The sequence below is a fragment of the Calonectris borealis genome, chromosome 10 (assembly GCF_964195595.1).
Source record: "Calonectris borealis chromosome 10, bCalBor7.hap1.2, whole genome shotgun sequence".
NCBI lineage: Eukaryota > Metazoa > Chordata > Aves > Procellariiformes > Procellariidae > Calonectris > Calonectris borealis.
The window spans coordinates 2,468,191-2,487,552 of NC_134321.1; the positions used below are offsets into that span (position 1 = coordinate 2,468,191).

General features: G+C 42.1%; 1 protein-coding gene and 1 long non-coding RNA gene across 4 annotated transcripts in view; one reads left to right on the forward strand and one right to left on the reverse strand.

The window, feature by feature from the left end:
• Positions 1 to 1,869: 1,869 nt before the first annotated feature.
• Positions 1,870 to 5,565, reverse strand: LOC142086078 (histone-lysine N-methyltransferase SETMAR). Its single transcript, XM_075158594.1, has 2 exons — positions 5,452 to 5,565; positions 1,870 to 3,647 (listed from the first exon to the last, which is right to left on the reverse strand). Exons 1-2 carry the CDS (start codon positions 5,536 to 5,538, stop codon positions 2,850 to 2,852), a joined length of 885 nt encoding a protein of 294 aa, XP_075014695.1. The 5' UTR covers positions 5,539 to 5,565; the 3' UTR covers positions 1,870 to 2,849.
• A 48-nt stretch (positions 5,566 to 5,613) lies between these two features.
• Positions 5,614 to 19,362, forward strand: part of LOC142086079 (uncharacterized) — a 65,064-nt gene continuing 51,315 nt past the window's right edge. For 2 of the 3 annotated variants that reach the window (XR_012674963.1, XR_012674962.1), the window contains exons 1-2: positions 5,614 to 6,031; positions 6,845 to 6,912. This is a non-coding gene — a long non-coding RNA (uncharacterized LOC142086079). Of the gene's footprint in view, positions 6,032 to 6,844; positions 6,913 to 11,285; positions 12,615 to 19,362 lie in introns of those variants that run through there. The other variant, XR_012674961.1, reaches the window with a different exon arrangement.

The window sequence follows — 19,362 nt, forward strand, 5'->3', positions numbered from 1 at the left end:
AGTAAACCTCCAAGCTTGAGCGAGTATGGAATACTGAAATATTGGTAATCGTTACTGCACTTTGAGAGTAGAAAGAAGGAGGGAGGATTACACAGAGCTGAGAGTCTTTTGAGCTGTTAGATCGGATCCATGTGAAAGAGCACACTGACCTGTGAAGTGGTAGACTGGGACTCTGAAGCTAAAAGGAACCTGAAGGAAAAAGTGAACAGAAATGCAGCAGGTAGAAACAAGGGTCTATTTTCTTTTTTAGTCCCTTGTAAGAGGATTTTTTTCTTTTTAGTAGGGTTTTGCTCCACACCCTCAGGCAGCTGTAGTGCTAAGGCATAGTGGAGTATAAAGCACACGCTCTATGGAAAAAGGCCACTAACAATTGCCGTGATGGTGTAGAACTCAATGACAACATATTATTTCATGTTCTTGCAAGGCCGTTCATGTGGCTGACTGTTCTCAACAGTACGACGCTCTCTTGTTGTTCCATGCTGTGGAAGTTTGTTCTAACCATGTAATTGATACTCAGTTCACTTGCTAGAAGCAGCACCAGCTGGCTGGCACTGGAAGGGTAGGATTGCAGAGAGATGGAAGGCTCGGCTGTTCTCTGGTTTAAGGCTGGTGATGCAAGGACTAAATATTGCTAACAGTGTTTGGGGGTTTGTGTTTTGGGGTTATTTTTTTTGAATCTATGCTTCCTTAACTACTCAAAATCATGCCAAGTACATAGTCATAACAGGAAGCTAGCAAACAGTGCCGTCATCTTGAAAACCCATCTCGAGGAACAGGAATACAGATGGTATAAAACTAGCCCTGAAACTTTTTCCAGGAGGGAAAGAGGAAGCAGATTGGATCATCCGCTCCCAGCCCTCCAGTCCTGCAGGCTGAAGGTGGCTGGGTGGCTGGCGCAACGCCCTTTGGGGGAAGAAAACCAGATAAGCCTCTACATAGGACACGAGACCTTGCAACCTAAGCTGCACTCTGGCATCTAGTGCAGTGTGCATTCCCAGTTACGGGATCTGGAGAATTTCTCTTCTGCAGAAGCAGGCAGCCTTAATCAGGCAAGGAATGAAGTTAATGGCCACTTGGCTTGTAAATTACTTTTGACAAGCAGCTGAAATCCTTTGGAAGCTTTCTGTATTGACAGAAGTGACACTTAATGATTAACCCTAAGAGAAATCATGTGGTAATCTTTAAAACCACAGCTGTACGTAAATCTCAACAGCAGTTCTTCATCTTCATAATGGAAGCATGAAGGTGTATGTTTAAAGGAGAGAAACTAACACTGATGTTTATCTAGGAGGTATAAGTAAACACAAAGTAAGATTTTATTTAGCAAATAGCAAATTAAAAGCAGCAAAATGTCCTTTATCCCTTGTCAGTATCAGGTTAATCTTTCAGGTTCAAATCAAAGTTGTTTTTTTAATTAGGAAAAAAAAAAAGAGAAGTTGCTAATGGCCTGCAGAACAGCAGATCCCCCCCAGATGTGCTACCTTATGTGTGTATGTTTTGTCAAAGGTCAAATGAATACCATTAAAGATCAAACTGTACAGAGCAAATAAGCCAGTGCTCCCGCTGATGGAGCACTGTGGCATGACTGTAAAAAGCAGCATTGTAGTTTATCTGACTTGTATATCAAAGTAGGGGGAAATTCAAAACAAGCCTGTTTGGAGCTTCCTTAATTTGATCATTCTAGAAAGGAAGTGAAGTCACGCGCAGTTGCAGAACGTACCCCATCTGGTAAGCTCTCTCGTGTACCCCTGGTGTAAGCAGACGCTCAGTAAGGCAGCGTGCACTGGTTAGAGCTGTACAAGAACGATGAAGACCTTCTCCCTCTGCTGGGAAAGGACAGGCCTTGCTTAATACTGTTTGGCTCTGTAGTGATAATGGAAACAAACTACTTAGTAGCTGAAAGGAATGCTCACATATCTGCCAGCTGTTCAACAACATAAAAGCACAAATTTGTTGTTGTTCAGTACTTTTCTGTTTCCTGCTATAATCCATTTCAGAAGTCAGAATAGCAGCATCAAACTGCTTTAGACTGCAGTCTGAATTTGCTTCCTGAGCATGTAATAACAGTGCTTGAAAGTAACATGGACATGCTGTTTGCTATTATTGCAGAAATCTTATTAGATGAGCCTTGAGATAGATGTGATTTAAAAAGATGGGATGATTGTACTCCTCAGAGCCTGCAGTACTGCGCTGTTTACGCAGAAGCTAAATGGTAATGAAACGGAACTCGTCACTTAAAACCAGATTTTGGTATGTAGCTAGATGTGACTGGAGATGGAAAGTGGGGGGGTACGAAGCATTCAGGCTAATCTTTCTGGGCAAGTTTTTTACATCAATAATAATTAGTTATTTATGTTTTGTGGAACAAAAAAAATTTACAGCAAGTAATTTAAAAAAAAAAATATTATTTTAATGGGATTTAAGAAACCTAATGCCCTTCTTGCAAATGTCAGCATTCCTTGGTCTCATTCTCTTGTGTAATTTTCAGTGACACTTCTCGTTATCACATGTCCTTTCTGTGTACCAATGTTCAAGTTCATTCTTTCTCAAAGGTACTGATTGAGAGAGGTGCTTAATCATACAGCAAGCTGTCAGAAGAAATAAAGAAAAAAACACTAGGCCTGGCTTAGTAACTGATTTTGGAACATCTTGAAGCTCCAATGCTCCCTCGTATCATACCATCCACCTCGAAAACAGTCTCTAGGGTGTTACATGAAGTTATTCTCAAAATCCTGTCTTCTAGCTGCTACCCAAAACCACATGTGCTTCCTTGGTGGAATATACAATCAGAGTTTTATTTAACTACCAGAGAAAATTATATTTGTTAGGTATGCTTAGGGACTGAAAAGCTATGGAGAGCTCCCTGAACAAGTGTCCGGTGTGGAAAAGAGGGAGCTGTCCCAAGGTAAGAAGGAAGCACATGTGCGGGAACCACAGTAGCAAGGTTTTCTCAATCTGTTATCTTCCTCTAAAGGTTTTTGTTCTCTATTGCTTATTGGTAAATTATGGAATTTTCCAGAATAATCATATGAAAGTTCCTCTCCAGCAGAAATATCAGTAGCTGCAAAAAGTGCCAGTTTAGGCACCATTGAGTCAACTCGAACCGGCACCATAAATAAATTTGGTTCACAAGAATGATTCAGGAATCTGCCGATGTTACCAATGTACGTAGGGTCAACAAAAGTCTCCATTATCTGACCACTATGGAGGTGTTCCCTCACCGCTATAATGTAGTTCGAATCCTTTGACGTCTGGGCCTGAATTCTTCTATGTGCCTCATTAAAGCCTAAAACTTCACCAGCATATTCACAAACAAATCTTCCTTTAGCTATGAATTCCAGCGTGCGAAGACCCCACCCTTTCTTCTCAGTCTTGAATACCTCAAGTCTGAACTGCAAACCCCTCTGAACAACCCTGTTTTGACAGGATTCGCCACACTGGCACATGGCATTGCATTCAAAAACAGGCCTGGCGTACTCCTCCTCCTTGTCTGTAGGCCTGAGGCACAAACTGTTGTAATTTTCACCATGGCAAAGACAGGAGCACACGTGAACCACACAGGAGCTGGTAAGACAAGAACATCCGGGAAAGGTGATTTCAGTGGGGTCAATGTCTCCGTCTGCTCCAGCCACGTTGTCTGGGCTATACTGCGAAGAGAACAACAGTTAAATCCTTGTCACCTTCAGCGCTTCTTTCCACAGAGGCTATCGGATTTTTAAGAAGTCTGTGTCTGGCAATGACTGATCTCTGAATGTGACGAACTGAAATCATGAACACTTCTTTTTCCTGTAAACTTCTTCTGACTACAAGTCTAACTTTTCTAAAACGTTTTAAAGAATGCAAATCAGATATTCCATATAGACTGAAAAAGAATCAATAGTCTGTTAGTGACTGAATTTCTCAAAATAGTGTACTAGCCAGAAAAAAAAAAAAAGCAGGAAAAATATGTCAGCTAATTGGATCTAGTTTACTAGAGAAGATTTTTATTTATAGAAATAGCAAAATATCTCTAACGTAATTTTCCCCTCCTCCAAAATACTCGATAAGCTACTTATAAGGTTAATTGATAGCTATTTTAAGTTACAGAATTTCAAATGCCACTTTTTGTTAAAAATGAAGATGCTTTCCATTTATCTCTTCAAAATGTTGTATTCAAACCTGCTCCTTCTAATTCTGTTACAAAGTGATGATGGTGTTGCACTAGCACACCTCTACATATTTAGAAAAAAACCTGAGCTAACTACTCTATCATCAGGGTAAAACGTGAGAGAGAGTTTGCTTTGCCCCAAATTCTGTCTGCGGGAACAGATGTGGTTCCGTTCAAACAACCCAAGCTGAAAATCAGGTTCTCAAAATTACACTAATGCCCCCAGCAGGTGAATAATTATAGCACTATGAACTGTCGCAAAATAAAAGCTGATAGAAACTTTGCTGAGTTTGAAAATCAAAATATAAAGACAGCTACATGTATATTTTTACCTTCTCAGCATTCAGCTTGCAAAGCTTTATTTAGAAACCTGGAGTATGTGCTACTACTAAATATTATATTTCACAGTAGCTTAAATCTGGTAGCTTCTGGGTGTTGGGAAACATGCCAATTCATTCAGAAATTTCTTTCTTCATAAACATCAGCTTTGTCAGTCATTTGGCTTTACTCAAAACTAAGCTTTAATAGTCCCTTATCTGTTCCCATGTTCTCCCATTCACTGTGTACAAGCATTCCTATTTCTGTAAAATATCAGCACGCCATGCAATTTAGGAAGTTCAGGGTCTATTTGGATTACATCTTTATTTTCTCCCCCAGGCTTACTAGAAGCTTCTTCATTCTGTTTTCTAAAGACTCCCTAATACCACTGAAGCAAACTCCTAGGCAACAAGGTACTTCCAGGAAACGCGTTTGGGACTTACAACAAGTAACACAGAAGACAGCAGAAACTGGGCTATGCCTGAGAAAGTATGAAAAAAGCTTAAAGCACCGTCCTATGTTTCTAGATTATACCTTTTCTTGTAAACCACGTCAGACGGTTGTGCAGCAGGACGCGCCTGCCAAGCCCGTCAGACTCTGACTCCCAGCCTAGGGCCGACGCTAACGCCCTGCAGCGCAAGAGCTTTATTCCTCCTAAAAGGTGACGTCTAAACTGCGCGATTAAAGTCTACAAAATGCCACATATCGGGAGAAAAATTGTACGTATATGTAACTGAAGTGCAGAGCGAGGCCAGTGCCGAGGGGCTGGTCGCGGAGGTGTAACGAGCCCCCAGCCCCTCCTGCTGGGCCTTACCCCGAGCGGGCAGGGGCTGCCGGCGGCAGGCACTCTGAGGGGACGGCGCAGCAAGCGGGCTCCCTGAGGCGCCCCGGGCCGCGCTGGCCGCTTCTCCCTCCCCTCCCGGTCCCCCGGGCGCAGTCTCCCCGCCCCGTCCGGCTCCCGGGGCGGCCGCGGCCCCCGGCCCTACCTGAAAGGCCGGCGGGGCCGCCCCGGGCGGCCACAGCGCCACGGCTACCGCCTCCAGCCCGCCGCTCAGGTCCGCCCCGGCCGCCATGGCCCCAGCCCCGCCCCCTGGCCCTGCGGGGATTGGTTATCCGGGCCGAAGCCTCTCTTTGGTTGGGTAGAGGGAGTGACGCACCGCGTGCGGGCGCGCAGGCGCCGTGGTCGCTGAGAGCGTTGGCGCGGGAGCGGGAGCTCGCCTGGCGCTAGCGGGGAGCCGCCATGTTGTGGCGCTTCTTATCTCAGCGAGGCTAGTGTGGTACCGGGCCGCTCGCTGCGGAGCGGCTGGGCGGCGAAGGGAGCTCCGCGTCGCCGTGCGCCCGTGGGATGAGGCTGCCCTTGGCCAGGGACTGGGGGAAGGCGGTGTGGCTGCCACCGTGGGTCACTCCCTGCGACCGGGGCTGCACCTCCAGAAACCGGTGCGGCTTTTTGTGATGTGAAAGTACTCAAAACCGAGTAATTTTAAATGTTAATTACAAACTATTGAGTTATTTTAATTCTTCATGTGACTGTAAATCCTTGCTTATCTTAAAGGTATTAGAGTTCGGGTTTGTTTGGGGTTTTTCCCCCCTCCCCCCCAATTCTTCCTGGAGAGTTGATAGTTCACATTTTTAATTAACTTTTTTTTTTTTTTAAATAGGTTAATGTGTTTGGTAATGTGGGTGGGGAGTCTTGTGTTCAGATCTTACAAGGCATAGAAATTCTGACGGGTGTAGCTGGGCAGTGGAGACAGCGGATGGAAAAAGATTTGGTAGGTTTTGTACTTACAGGGATCCAGAGCAAGGCCCTAATCTTCCCCTTGGCTACTTTGTCAGGAGATAGTTCAGCCAAATTAGTTTTCTGGATGAAGGGAGATGGGGATCCATGGAACCCATCTCTGGCTTGATCTGGGAGGCCTTGCCAGTACTGTATATGATGTTCTTCTAAAGCAATCATGACAAAATTGCTTCTATGCAGCATGATGGGAATAGAGCAGTCAGAATTGATCTCGCCTCATCTTTTCTCTGTGAACAGCAAACTGAGCTGTGGCTGGGAAAAAAGAGTCAGGATTGTGTTCTTCGGATGCTGGCGGTTCTGCTAGCTTTTGTATTTGCCCCTTGGGTCGGATGTTTTGAGGCCTAAGGTTGAGGAAGCTCTTGCCATCTTTTCACCTCCTTTTTCCCTTTGTGTGAACCATGTGTTTTCCTTTTGAAATCAATTACCACATCCAGAAATGAGTCCCTCGTACTTGAGAGACAGAAATCCTTGAAGCGTGCTCTGTGCCCCTCCAACAAGATATTATTTGTGTCTCTCTTTCCATGTGGTGGTTATTGACGTGACTTTTCTGATCCCTTTTTATGCATCATCCAGGAAATGGAGAGTCTTCACCTATTGTGTCCCCTTCCTCATGCGTGTGAAGAGGAGCTGAGCAACAGAAGGAAAGGTACAGGTGAGCCTGGACGGTGAAGTTTCTGTGGGTTGGAAAGTTAATGGGCTATCAGAATTGATAGGAAGACAATGAACAGGGTTGTTTAGGATTGCACTTGACCTGTAGGAGAAGGGAAGGTATGGAGGAGGAACTTCTGGGAGGTCAGTGCCTCCCAGTATCTGACCAGTATAATTTTGGGGAAGACTTTGTTCAGTTTAAACCTTGAATCAGTGTATGCTGCTGTGAATGTAAAGGAAACGTACCTGTAGCATCAGCACTTCATAACTGAATGGTATGAAAATGGTGGAAGGCTTTAAATAAGCCTGTCACTCTCAGTTTGTGCACCCAAGCAGCAGTACAGCTGCTTCTTGTGGATGCCTGTGAGCCCTGCCTTCTTGGGGTTGATGCTTTCATCCTGTGAGCACTTCTCATTGTGGGGAAGGTGGTAGATCAGTTTTATGAGATAGATGCTGAAATGTTGAGATATTAAAATACACTTTGTTTTTTTAGTTTAGGGCTTTCTGTTATTACCAAATTGACCTTTAGATCAAGACACACATAATTTGGCTGCTAATTCTTAGTGCCAGATGGAATTCTTTTCCATTTTTAAATGGCAGAAGTAATGAGTCATTACTCTGTAGTAAAAGAAACAGATTGCTTACATGTACAGGAGACAGGGTTTTGGAAATCAGCAAAAGGTCATGGAAAATCCAGTGTTTTCCTCTTCCTTGTTCTCCCACCCAGGGCTTCTATTGTATTGAGCTATGAATGGGTTGAACTGTTGAGATGTCCAGGTTGGGAGAAAAATTGATGAAAGCTCATTTTAATTTGTTCAGTAAAATTGTTGTTGAAAGAAAGCTTAAAATGGAGCTGAAAGAGTGAACTGTATGTGAACTTTGTGATGCTGAACTAAGGCACCTGGTGCAGCTGTGAACTTCTTTGCAACATGCTGTGCTGTCTTTAGGATGAGACTGTACGAATCATTTTCCTTTGATACATTGCATGCATATAGCTGGTGGTTTTTCTACCTATATAAATAATGCTTTTTGCTCATTAATCTGACTGTTCTCTGCAGTTTCTCAGATTTCTTAATATCCATCTGATAATTGGAGTTTGGAAGGTTAACTCTGCCTGGAACAGTGAGTTCATTTGAGAGCTGTCTTCATCTCATTTCACTGAATTTTCGTGGCTGATACTGTATATTGTAACAAGGTGGTGGAGCTCAGGGGTGTGTGTGAACCTGTGACTCATCAGACTGCAAGTAAGGGAGCTGTGCTCAGGAAACAGGGCATAATCCTAGCCTAGGAGAAATTACATATAAAGCTTTTTGTCTTTTCTGGTAGGCAGAAGGCCCTGGAATCAATGAAGCTTTTTCTAAGAGGTTTCTTTCTCATGTCAATGTGGTGGACACTAAGAAATCTCAAGTGATTGTTACATAATACAGTGATTTCAAGTATTCATAGTGTCATCATCGGTAGTGTCGGTTGGAAGGGAACTCTGGTGGTGTGGTGCAACCCTTTCTTCAACTGGGAGTGTTGCCAATACTCGATCAAGTCAGCTGTGGCTTTCTTGAGCTGACTTCTGGAAGGTCTAAGATTTCACAGCCTCTCTGGGTACCAGGTTCTGGGCTGTACCAGCCTCCCAGTGAGAGCTTTTTAGAAATGTCAAACCTGAACTTCCCTAGCTGCAGTTTTTTGCCTTAATGCCTTATTTATCACTACTGAGAAGAGTTTGACTCTGTCATCTTCATAATTACTCTTCATAGTGTTCCTTTAGATTACCCCGTAGTGTCCTACTTGTTGGAATAAACAAGCATATGTCTCTCAAGCTTTTCCTACTGGTCATATGCTTAGTCTCCTGACCATCTTGGTAGCCCTTTGCTGGATCATCTCCAATTTTGCTACATATCTTTTGAGCTGGAGGGCCCAAAACTGGTCACAGCTTGCATTGCTACCTCATCGTGCCAAGTAGAAAGCATTAATAACTCCCGTGGACCTGTGTTCCTCCTTGTGTAGCCTGGTGTGAGGTTTGCCTTATTTGCAGGGAGAGTGCACTTTGGGCTTATTGCAGCTTGGCTTCCATTGTAACCCCTGAGGTGGTTTTCAGTGGGATTTCCACTCAGTCAGTTCCCAGTGCACCAGCGTATGGGGAATTCTGCCCCAGGAATGCTCTTGCACTCGTCTTCCTTTTGACTGGACCATTGGAGTATTTTCTGTCTCAAGCTTGCCTTAAGCTACACCAGCAAGTTAATAGCCATGCAAGATGGTCACCTTAACTCTAAATTCCATAGCCTAAAAAGTTGTTCGCTGCCTGCACCAGAAAGACACGATCAGAAGGCACCTTTTGCTCAAAGAGCTTGTTTGAAGGCTCCCTTTGGCTTTCTAGTTTCCAGAGATAGGTTCCGTAGGAGGAATAAGGTATTCCTTTTAAGTATTTTATTTTACATTGCACATGGTTTCTGTCTGACTTTCTTCTGAATAGGCTGTTCAGATAGTTCTCAGATATTTAAACTTGCTACTTTACTTTAAAAGGAAGTACATATCCTGTGTGATGCACTGGAGATGTTTCCTGCAGGAGACCTGAAGTGCTTTGTGGCATTGAGTGCAGGCAGTCCAAAGGGACTTTAGTCTATCATTCCCAGGTTGAGAGTTTGTTACTTGCCTTATCCATGCTCTCTTTAGGTTGTTCTTCTTGCTTCTCTAGTTAATCTTAGATACTTTTTTTTTTATGCCCTTGCTTACAGACTCTTCTCTTTGTGCTGCTCTTCTTCTCATGTCAGGTTTAAATTTTCCTTTGATTTGACCTTCATTTCTGGATAATCATCTCCATCAGGTTAGTGGGCATGTACGCTCTATCCTTCTGCCAGTCTATTGTGCATCTATTAGAATACTGATTTGCAGAGAGTGAAGTATAAAAAATCAATATCCCATTAAGTGGAGTAGAGTGACAATGTTCTAAGGCTAGTCAAGTTTAAAGCCTAGTGTCTAGACACTGAGGTGGTGGTTCTTTCCCCATGTGGTCTTGGCTAGGCAGATAAGATAAAATGTACACATTCTGTTAGGGTTTTGTTCACATGCGTTCATGGCTGGAAGACTCATTACAAACAACCAGATTTTTTTATTTGTGACACTTGCAGTTTATTGGTTTTTAGTAGTAAAACAGTAGAATATAAATGTTTTACAATGTATTTAGGCAGGATATATAGACATGAGCAATCTCATATTGCATACCAGTGTCTGCTTTTAAATGCTCAGAGAATTGTGGAAAGACCAGGTGTAAAGATTTTTTTTTTTTCTTTTCCCTGGCAGTATGAGCTGCCTACCACATACAGGTGATGAATGCTGCTCCCCTGCCTGCTCCCTTGTTCTCTGCACAGTAGTTTGCCATTTGAAGATGGGGAGTCAAAGCATACATCTTTTTCTATTTCCTACTTTTGAACCATTCTCAGACCAGTCCGTAGTTATTTTAAGATGTGCTGCTTGTACTTCAGTACTATTCGTAAACATCTGACTGACCACAGGTATGATTCCCTTCCATGCACTGGATTGCTGTTACTGTCTTTTAAAAAAATAATGAATACATTAATACTCTCTACTAATTGCTTAGCTGGGAAACTAGGTTTTGTCCATTTACAGCTCAATTCATTTATGCTTTATAGCTTGTGAAGTACATTAAAGTACTTTATGGGCTGAGAATTTGAAATGATGAGAGACTGCAGTCTTTGCAGCGAGTCTGCTGTGGCGTTGTGCAGTGGAGTTGGGCTGGCATGCTGCCTGCTTTTTGCAAGGCCGAGCTCATTATCTGTGAGTCACACCTGGCCCTCACTAAGTTTGGAAGCAGGACTTCTGAGGGTCATTCCTGAGCCTGGGGCTCCTGCCTGGTGAAACTGTCTCCTGCTGTGTGCTAATGAGCTGGCTAAATCTTCCATAAGTAAATGGAAATGTCTGGTACAAAGAGGGGGAAGTTGAAGATCAGTTTATTTAAGTATGCCTTAGCTGTGCAGAGAAGACTGACCTTGGAAAATGCTGTGTTTAAATAACATAGCGTATGAAAATATCTCCAAGTGCTTTGCAGAGATAGATGAACTTTGTTTCCTTTCTTGTACAGATAAGAAAACTGATGCAGAAACACATGAAATGAGTTAACCAGTGGTTGAGCTATTGTTCTTGGTTATCACAGGGCTCTGCATTTCATCATGCACTGAATGTGAAATGAACTCAGCGCACTTTGAGACTGTAGTGTTAATCAGGTTTCATCTTGCTGGTTAATATCTCCCAAGAATTGTTGGAACGCAAGTCATCTAAAAATGCACATAAGCTAAGGCTGGTGGAAAACTATACTGCTTTGTGAATAAAATAGAAGGCTGAGTCAGGAATAATCATTTTTATCTTCAGCGAATGTTGGGTCAGGCATGACGGATTGTGGAACAAGTCCTTCCAGTTCTTGTCACACATAGCATCTTGGTCTGCAGCCTTTCTTTTATTAAATGGTTTGACAGTAATAAAAATGGTTTTGGGTTTTTTTTGTTTTTTTTTTTTTTTTTTTCCCCCCAAGCAATATTTACTATATTACAAAGTTTTCAACCTGTTGATTCTGTACTATTTGTGCTTTCAAAAAGATTGTATTTTGCATTTTTTTGTATTTGCATTGTTTAGAAAGATGTGTCGCAAGAGAATAAAAAAGTCTCTTGTCTCATCTTGCTGCTCCATAACTGTACTTTGGTTTAAATGAAATCCATAATTTTTCCTTGTTGGTATGACAACAGAAAACATAAAGGTGAAATTAGAGTAAGAATATAGATTAATGTTAACTGCATGTGCTGTAGCAGTTAAATAAATCACTTGATGATTATAGAATAATAATTCAGTATGGCATGCAGTCAAACAGAATGCTTTTAAGAGGGGAGGAGCAGTATAAAGAAAGAATTATGTGCATTTAATATAGTATTTCAACTGTGATAGTAAATCAATTCCCCTCATCAAATTATATGAACAAATTTATGAGTATGTGCATATCTAGGGCAATTAATAAGCCATCTTGTATAGGATGAAGATATCTAGTTTTGCACTGTAACCTTTAAATACAATTTATCTCAAAGGCATAATGCTTAAAACTTTCTAAATGTTCCTTCTAAAGGAAAATTTAGGAAGAAAAAAAGAGAAATAATGCCTTACTAAAAAAAATGTTAGTTTACGTAGCTTTCCAGTTGCTTAGAATATAATTACCTTTCAAAGTTGTTGATTTTGATGTAATATCTCAATTTTTATCATAATGTTCTCTGCAACACTATTTCTACATGTTTTATGAAATAAAACTTTTCAAGTACCTCTCAGTCTTTCTGAATGCTTTACAGTCAAGTGCAATCCAAATAACTGGGAGCCCTGAGAAATGTTCTAATTCTGTACCCTGCAGCATGTGCAAGTCTGATGTAAGTGACAGCTCTGTGTGTGCAAATTCCAGGTAGCAGGAGGCATGACCTCCTGGATGCCCAGGGAGTGAATGAGCAAATGTGATCTCTGTTCACACCTTGGCCACTGGTTTCTCCTCAGAAGCCCTTGTAGCTTCTCTCTGTAAGTTCTTTAGAGCTGGGACCATGAATGTGCACTGTGGAGTGGTGCTCTTGAATGATGCCTGCAGGTTCCAAAGCAGAAAAAAGGGGAATAAAAAAGAAAGAGTTGGAGCTGAGCTGTACCTGAGCAAGTAAAAATTCATTTTCTGTACAGAACTTTAAAGATATGAAGAATCTGTCTAGATGTCATCTTGCTTGTTGGCTACATTTGTAATACTGCTTTCCCCTTAGCAGTCCTGAAACAGGTAACTGGATTTATAGAGGGTTCAGAAATTACTTGCCTAGTGAGGGTCTACTTAGAGAAACAATTTTCCATGACAATTTTTTGGGATACACACAGACAAATTAATTGCTCCTTTCCTGGGAAGAAGCTGAAATCACCACCATCACCAAATTTTTGAACATCATTAGCTATCCTCTGCTCTCTGGCAATTTATTGCTCTTTCCTGCTTCTGGGGAGTAGGGACAGCAGCTATCAGTATGGGAGGGGAAGAACAGGGATTGTTTGATAAGGTCAGCAATGTTGGTCTTAACCATCTGCAGCACTCTGTGAAAAGGACATGTTTTGAATATGTTTCTAAGTCATTTCCAGCCTGCTGTCATCCTTGTTTGTTGTAACACTGACTACTTTGAAGTGTTCATCCATATAAAATGAGCAGACTACAATGGGGTTGTGTGCTGTACAAGTCCGTTACATATATACCAACAGCACTGTTATCAGTGAAAGTGTGGATAAAGGTATTAAAAGCAGGTTCCCTAGGCTTTGCTACCACACTGCAGCGTAAGGCAGCTCAGGGTGTTGAAGAAGCCCCATGCGGTATTCCCATTCTGCAGGGTTTGTTTTCGACAGAGGGCAGCAGTTCGCATAATCCAACAGTCAGTATGGTGAAAAAAATAAGCGGTTACCTGCTTCAAGTAGCAACCAGCAGATCTTATTTTGTGTTTCCTTTTAAGAAGGAAATAGCCCTTACGAGCTGAACAGCTAGACGTACTGGTGAACCAGTGCATCAATAATGGTAAACCTTTCCTTCCCTTGCACCAGACTACCCGAGCTCTTCTCTGCCAGGTGCTGTTCCTCAGGGACATGATGGAGCTTTCCCCACTAATTAGCTTGTCAAGCTCAGTGAAGAGAAAGAGTAGCCGGCCTTCTTGTCTCAAGAAGGTCCTTAGCTTAGGTCCTGTGCTGTGTGGTCACAGAGTTTTTGTTACCTGTCTTCAGTACCAGCTCTTCCCTGGAGAGAGCTTTACTAGGGTAAGTAAGTGTTTGAAGAAATTCTTCAGGTTAGGTTAAAAGCACAAACAGCTCTTTGCATGCTTCCAGGCTCTGGCATCCATGGATTAAGAGCTCCCCGTGGGTGTTCTCCAGCTCTATTAAGGATCTCACAGCGGGTATTTCCAGACATGCAAATCGAATCTAAAACTACATATGTGAAGATCCCAGTGTGATGCTGGGGAGTCTCCATGTAGGAAGTTAACTTTTTAGGAATTTATCACTGAACAGCATTAATCCTGTCTTTGACACTAGCCTCCATGACACATATCCTTTGCATACAGCCCTCATCACAAACTGCTGAGTCGGCAAAGGTGGAGGAGTGAACACTATTCCTGTTTGAAAAGCAGTTGAACTGCTGTGGAAATAGTCGGCTCTGATTTTAGGTTAGCATTAATTGGGTTTAATGCCATTTGGCTCTTTTGTTTTAAAGAGTTTGGAGAAGCAAAGAGACAGTTACATAGTTAAGCTATCTCATGAATGACACAGGAGTTAGCATCTTCCTCAGGAGTATTATTTAACTGGCAACATCTACAAACTAGTAGCTGACAGGTATGCTTGGGGTATTGCATTTAACAACAGTATTTCCTGAATATGACATCATGTTTTCAGTCATGGCTTGTTTTTTCACCTTTCCTCCCAATTTCTCTAAGTGCTTTTTGATTTATGATTATTTCTCTCTTATCATGTGGCTGAGAAAGCATTACATTCATTAATTACAGAAGTCAAATAATAAGGAAGAGGTAGAAGACCTGTGCTTATCAAAGCTGCAGGTAAGCTGCTTGCCTTCTCAGAGGGCAAACCATGAACTAATTTGAACACAGTGGATTTAGAAGCTGTAATTAGTTTTCATGACCACATATTTTTGTAATCTTAGAAATGAAGAAAATTAATTGGCTGCAGCTAGTATTCCTGGTGCCATGGCCACTAAGAATAAGCGATTTTGGTAGAAATCAGGATGTTTCTAGCATCAATTTCGGAATAGTTTAAAAACAAAAAAAACCCAACTCAACCAAATAAAACCAGAGAAACTTCCATCTGTTTCCATCATATTTTATGACCCGCTTCAGGGGAAGGGGAAGCAAAGACTGACTGTCCAGTCCCAACCTTTATGTAGATCACCTAGCATAGTAAGGTCTTCAGTTCCTCTACTTGTTACCAGAGTGCAAATACTGATACAAACATTGTAATACAGATTAGCAAATTATTTATTTGTACCAACATTCTTAACATTCTTGCTGGTAATTTTGGCATGCCTAATAAGGTGATAAGTACTGAAGGGAAGGCTGAAGTTCTTTCTTGGCCAGGCAACGGCGTGGTATTGCTATTGTGGACTAGTCAGCCCTGACGACATTCTATGAAACGTGGAAAAAGTGAAAAGCAATCTTGCTTTCAAAGGATTGTGGGTGACCTTTAAATTAGGGCTGGGAGTCTCATCATAAACTGCAACTGCAGGATACATGACTTACTACCCTTTCCTTCTGAACTGAAAGGTTGTTTTTGCTGGAATTACCACTTATTACAGAAAGGTCAAATTCGTATAACTGCATCTCAGGTAAGTAGACAGTGACCTTGTTTAGCTCAGCACAGTGTTCACAACTCCATAATTCTGTGGTTTTTTGTTTTTGTGTTGTGTTTTTTTTTTTAAAAAAAGATCATGCTGCTGTTCTTTTATGACATGTTGCAAATAGATACATTTGATGGGCTAGACTTTCAAATGCTGCAAATTGTTTCTGTCTGCTCATATGGAATAATGGTAAATTACACTGGTGCAAGGTTTGGTGCTTTGTAAGAGTTGTTATTCAACTACTCTTTGTCCACTGTCTCCCTTGAAAACAATGCTTGAAGACTGTTTTATGGGTGTTGCTCTGCATGTGCTATTGGGCCTACCAAGACTATTGATGTCATATACTGCAGAGTAACTTAAGTCTGCATTGTACGTTTTAGTTGATGACTTGCACATAGTTATAGAAATTATGGATAACATTTATAAGAGCTCCCTATGTGCCACTGGATTTCAGTATGACTAAATTCTCAAATTGCTTAGGGACTTAGACTAGATTTTACAGCTCTGAGTTAGATACGTAAAGAACCTCTTTTCCCAAGGTATTTAGAAAGGTATTTAGAAATCTTTCTAAAGGTATTTAGAAACCCAACTCGGTGCTACACAGAAGGTTCACCTTCTACAAGGACGTCACTGTCTTTGAGAAGGAGCTATTTCTTGCAAAACCAGAGCAGAAGTCACTCTTCTTCCCAACTTAAGCAGGTTGCTGTGCATGCACATTCTCCCTCTGTAATATCTCTGGTAAAATACTTACTGATGTTGAGGGAGACTTGCATTTCAATCCTTGTTTTGTGTATACCAAAAAATTTCAGCCACTGGAATGTTATGGACCGTGTATGTGTAGAGGAGAAAGGGATCTGCAGCAGAGAGTGAGGCATCTTGAGTACCAGACTAGCCTACCATAGATGTGGAAAGTAGAGTTAGGAACATGTAGATATTGGTATGGACAGTGTTTCCGCCAGTGGGTGGTGATATGTTTTCATGCTTAATACTGAATTTTTTCTTTAACTGGTAGCTGTCAAAATTTAAATCCTAATGATGTTTTCTGGAGCTGTTCGTTGAAATATTTTGGTGATGTCTTAGAACTCATATTGCAGGGAGTGTAAATATTGTACATCAGAAACTCTTAGTAACTGCTTTCTCCTGCCTCTGCATTTCCAGTGTATACACTAGATATAGGCTAGACTCTTCACCTAGAGCTTCAGTCTGTTTTTATTTGGCTAGTAAGAGAAACATGTCTATATATTTTTTTTTAATATCTTGTAATGTCTTTTTAATGTCAATTTATTCCTGTACTTGTATACAACTTAAATTGTTATCTAAACATCTGCCAAGAGATGGCAGTGCAACGCTGCTCAATGTGCTGGATAAGATTGTAGGAAAATCTAGTAGCTATGACAATACAGAGCCTTCTTCCCTGAGCTTTTTGGTGCCGTCTCCTAGAACAGACCAGTGCTGGTTGACAGCCGGCTGAACATGAGCTGGCTGTGTGCCCAGGTGGCCAAGAAGGCCAACGGTATCCTGGCCTGTATCAGAACTAGTGTGGCCAGCAGGAGCAGGGAGGTGATCGTGCCCCTGTACTTGGCACTGGTGAGGCCGCACCTCGAATCCTGTGTTCAGTTTTGGGCCCCTCACTACAAGAAGGACATGGAGGTGCTGGAGCGTGTCCAGAGGAGGGCAACGAAGCTGGTGAAGGGCCTGGAGCACAAGTCTGATGAGGAGCGGCTGAGAGAACTGGGGTTGTTTAGTCTGGAGAAGAGGAGGCTGAGGGGAGACCTCATTGCACTCTACAACTACCTGGAAGGAGGTTGTAGAGAGGTGGGGGTCGGTCTCTTCTCCCAAGTAACAAGCGATAGGACGAGAGGAAATGGCCTCAAGTTGTGCTAAGGGAGGTTTAGATTGGACATTAGGAAAAATTTCTTTACTGAAAGAGTGGTCAAGCCTTGGAACAGGCTGCCCAGGGAAGTGGTGGAGTCACCATCCCTGGAGGTATTTAAAAGACGTGTAGATGAGGCGCTTAAGGACATGGTTTAGTGGGCATGGCAGTGTTGGGTTGATGGTTGGACTCGATGATCTTAGAGGTCTTTTCCAACCTTAATGATTCTATGATTTATCAGCTTACTTCCTACATGCTGTGGGTTAAGAAAATAAGCAGAAGTTAAAACGATGGCCTGCTTTGCTGTGCTCTGTTCACCTCTGGAAAGTTACACTTCCATCCTGCATGCAGAGTAGATTTCTAAACTGTGCCTTAGTGTCTCAGTCTCTCTCCAAGAGAAATCCAAAGGCAACTCTTAGACTGACATAATGTCCAGCTTGTGTACAGCTGATGTAGATCCATTGACAGTAGTGGTGCAACGCTGATTTCTGTTAGCTATGGAATATTAAAAAAAAAAAAACTCCTAAACCCCCAAATATGAATCACCTTGTATTTCTACTAGGTGCTCTATATATTCAAGTGAGGCAAGGCTTGTAGAAAGAGGTAATCTCTCTTATTTGTCAGAGTTACAAGAACAGACAAGCTTTCTGGTATGAAAGCACTTCTTCAAATCTCTGTTGTACATTCAGACATTCTAGGCACACCAGAACACAGAGCTGTTAATACTGAAAAACTTCTTTTTTGTCTTCCGAATACCAAAGTGTTTCTTGGAAAAGGTGGGTGGGAGATCAGAGTGATAGCTGCACAGTGCTCAATTTCACTGTTAGTAGCAAACGGACTTGAGACAATGTCAGAAAGAGGCTTCTTTGTTCTGTTTTGGTGGGTTGTGCCTGCATTTGACAGATGCATGTGAAGTCTGTAATAGTTTGTCAGTGCTTGTACCTTCCTATACCTCTAAGTGTAATTTAGTTCCTGATGTCAGTCAGAGGCAGTCTGTAGATTATAATTGTTTGGCTGCTGACGTTGATAGAGTTCTGATTTAGAAGAGGAGCCCCTGAGGAGTGAGGAGTGAGTGAAGCCTTGGTGTTCATCTTCAGAATAAACACCATCACCTGACCTGAGCTAACCCGCCATCAAACATTGTACTGTGGATTTCACGTTGTCTAGTTGTGCATTGCATTCTGTACCAATGACACTGCAGGTTAGTGTTTGTGCTGCGCTGTAATCCTGCTGCATTTGCTCCCTCACCATTGCATGTGAAAGTCTTAAATTCAAGCTGGAAATCTGTTCTTTGAGAATGTCCCCTTTAAAGCAAGTATTTGTAGAGAAAACTCTTCAGTTGGTACCGTTCACTGCTAAAATCTGAGACTACTTCTGAGATACTAGCACTGGACTGTGAAGTAGAATCATAGAATCATTAAGGTTGGAAAAGACCTCTAAGATCATGGAGTCCAACCGTCAACCCAACACCACCATGCCCATTACACCATGTCCCATGAAACTTGTGTACAGTAGCCACAACTAAGCACTATGTTCCTTCTTGTCCCTCTAAAAATATATTTGGGTACCTCTGAAGAAACATACAGTAATAGCTTTTTTCTTTTAAAAAAAAAAATCCTTATTTTACTAACACTCCTGTTGGCAGCAGCATTCCTTAGCTTTTCTGCTTAAGGATGCCATTGTAACCCCAAACATTCTCATGCGTTTTGCTCCCTTGCCAATGGGTCTGTAACAGTTTAAGCGTATAAGTAACCCTCCTTCTGTCTACTTCGGTTGTGGATGATGAATTCTGTCATCAGGTCAGTGAGTTTCAGGTGTCACCTTGCTCAGCAGAGAGCCCCAGCCTGAGTAGCTGTAGAGTTTGTGTTGGGGGATGCCAGCAGGTCCAGGAACCTCTCATCCACCAGGGTACAGCCAGGCACCCGTGTGCGTCTCTGCTAAGTGCTTCCCCTTGGATTCTGATCATTTCTCCCCAGCTATTCTCAGTAACAACTGTTAGATATAGCTTGTATCTGGCTAGCTACTTTTGAATAACAAGGGAAGTGCAGTGACTGGCGAGAGATAGAAAAATTGTATAAAACAAAGATTAGGAAAGTTTCTTGGGTATTTAAGTAAGTAATCTGTGCCCAGGACCTGCTTGATGCAGGAGTTTGCAGGCATCATTTTCACAGGTATGTTAAGCAGACAAAGGT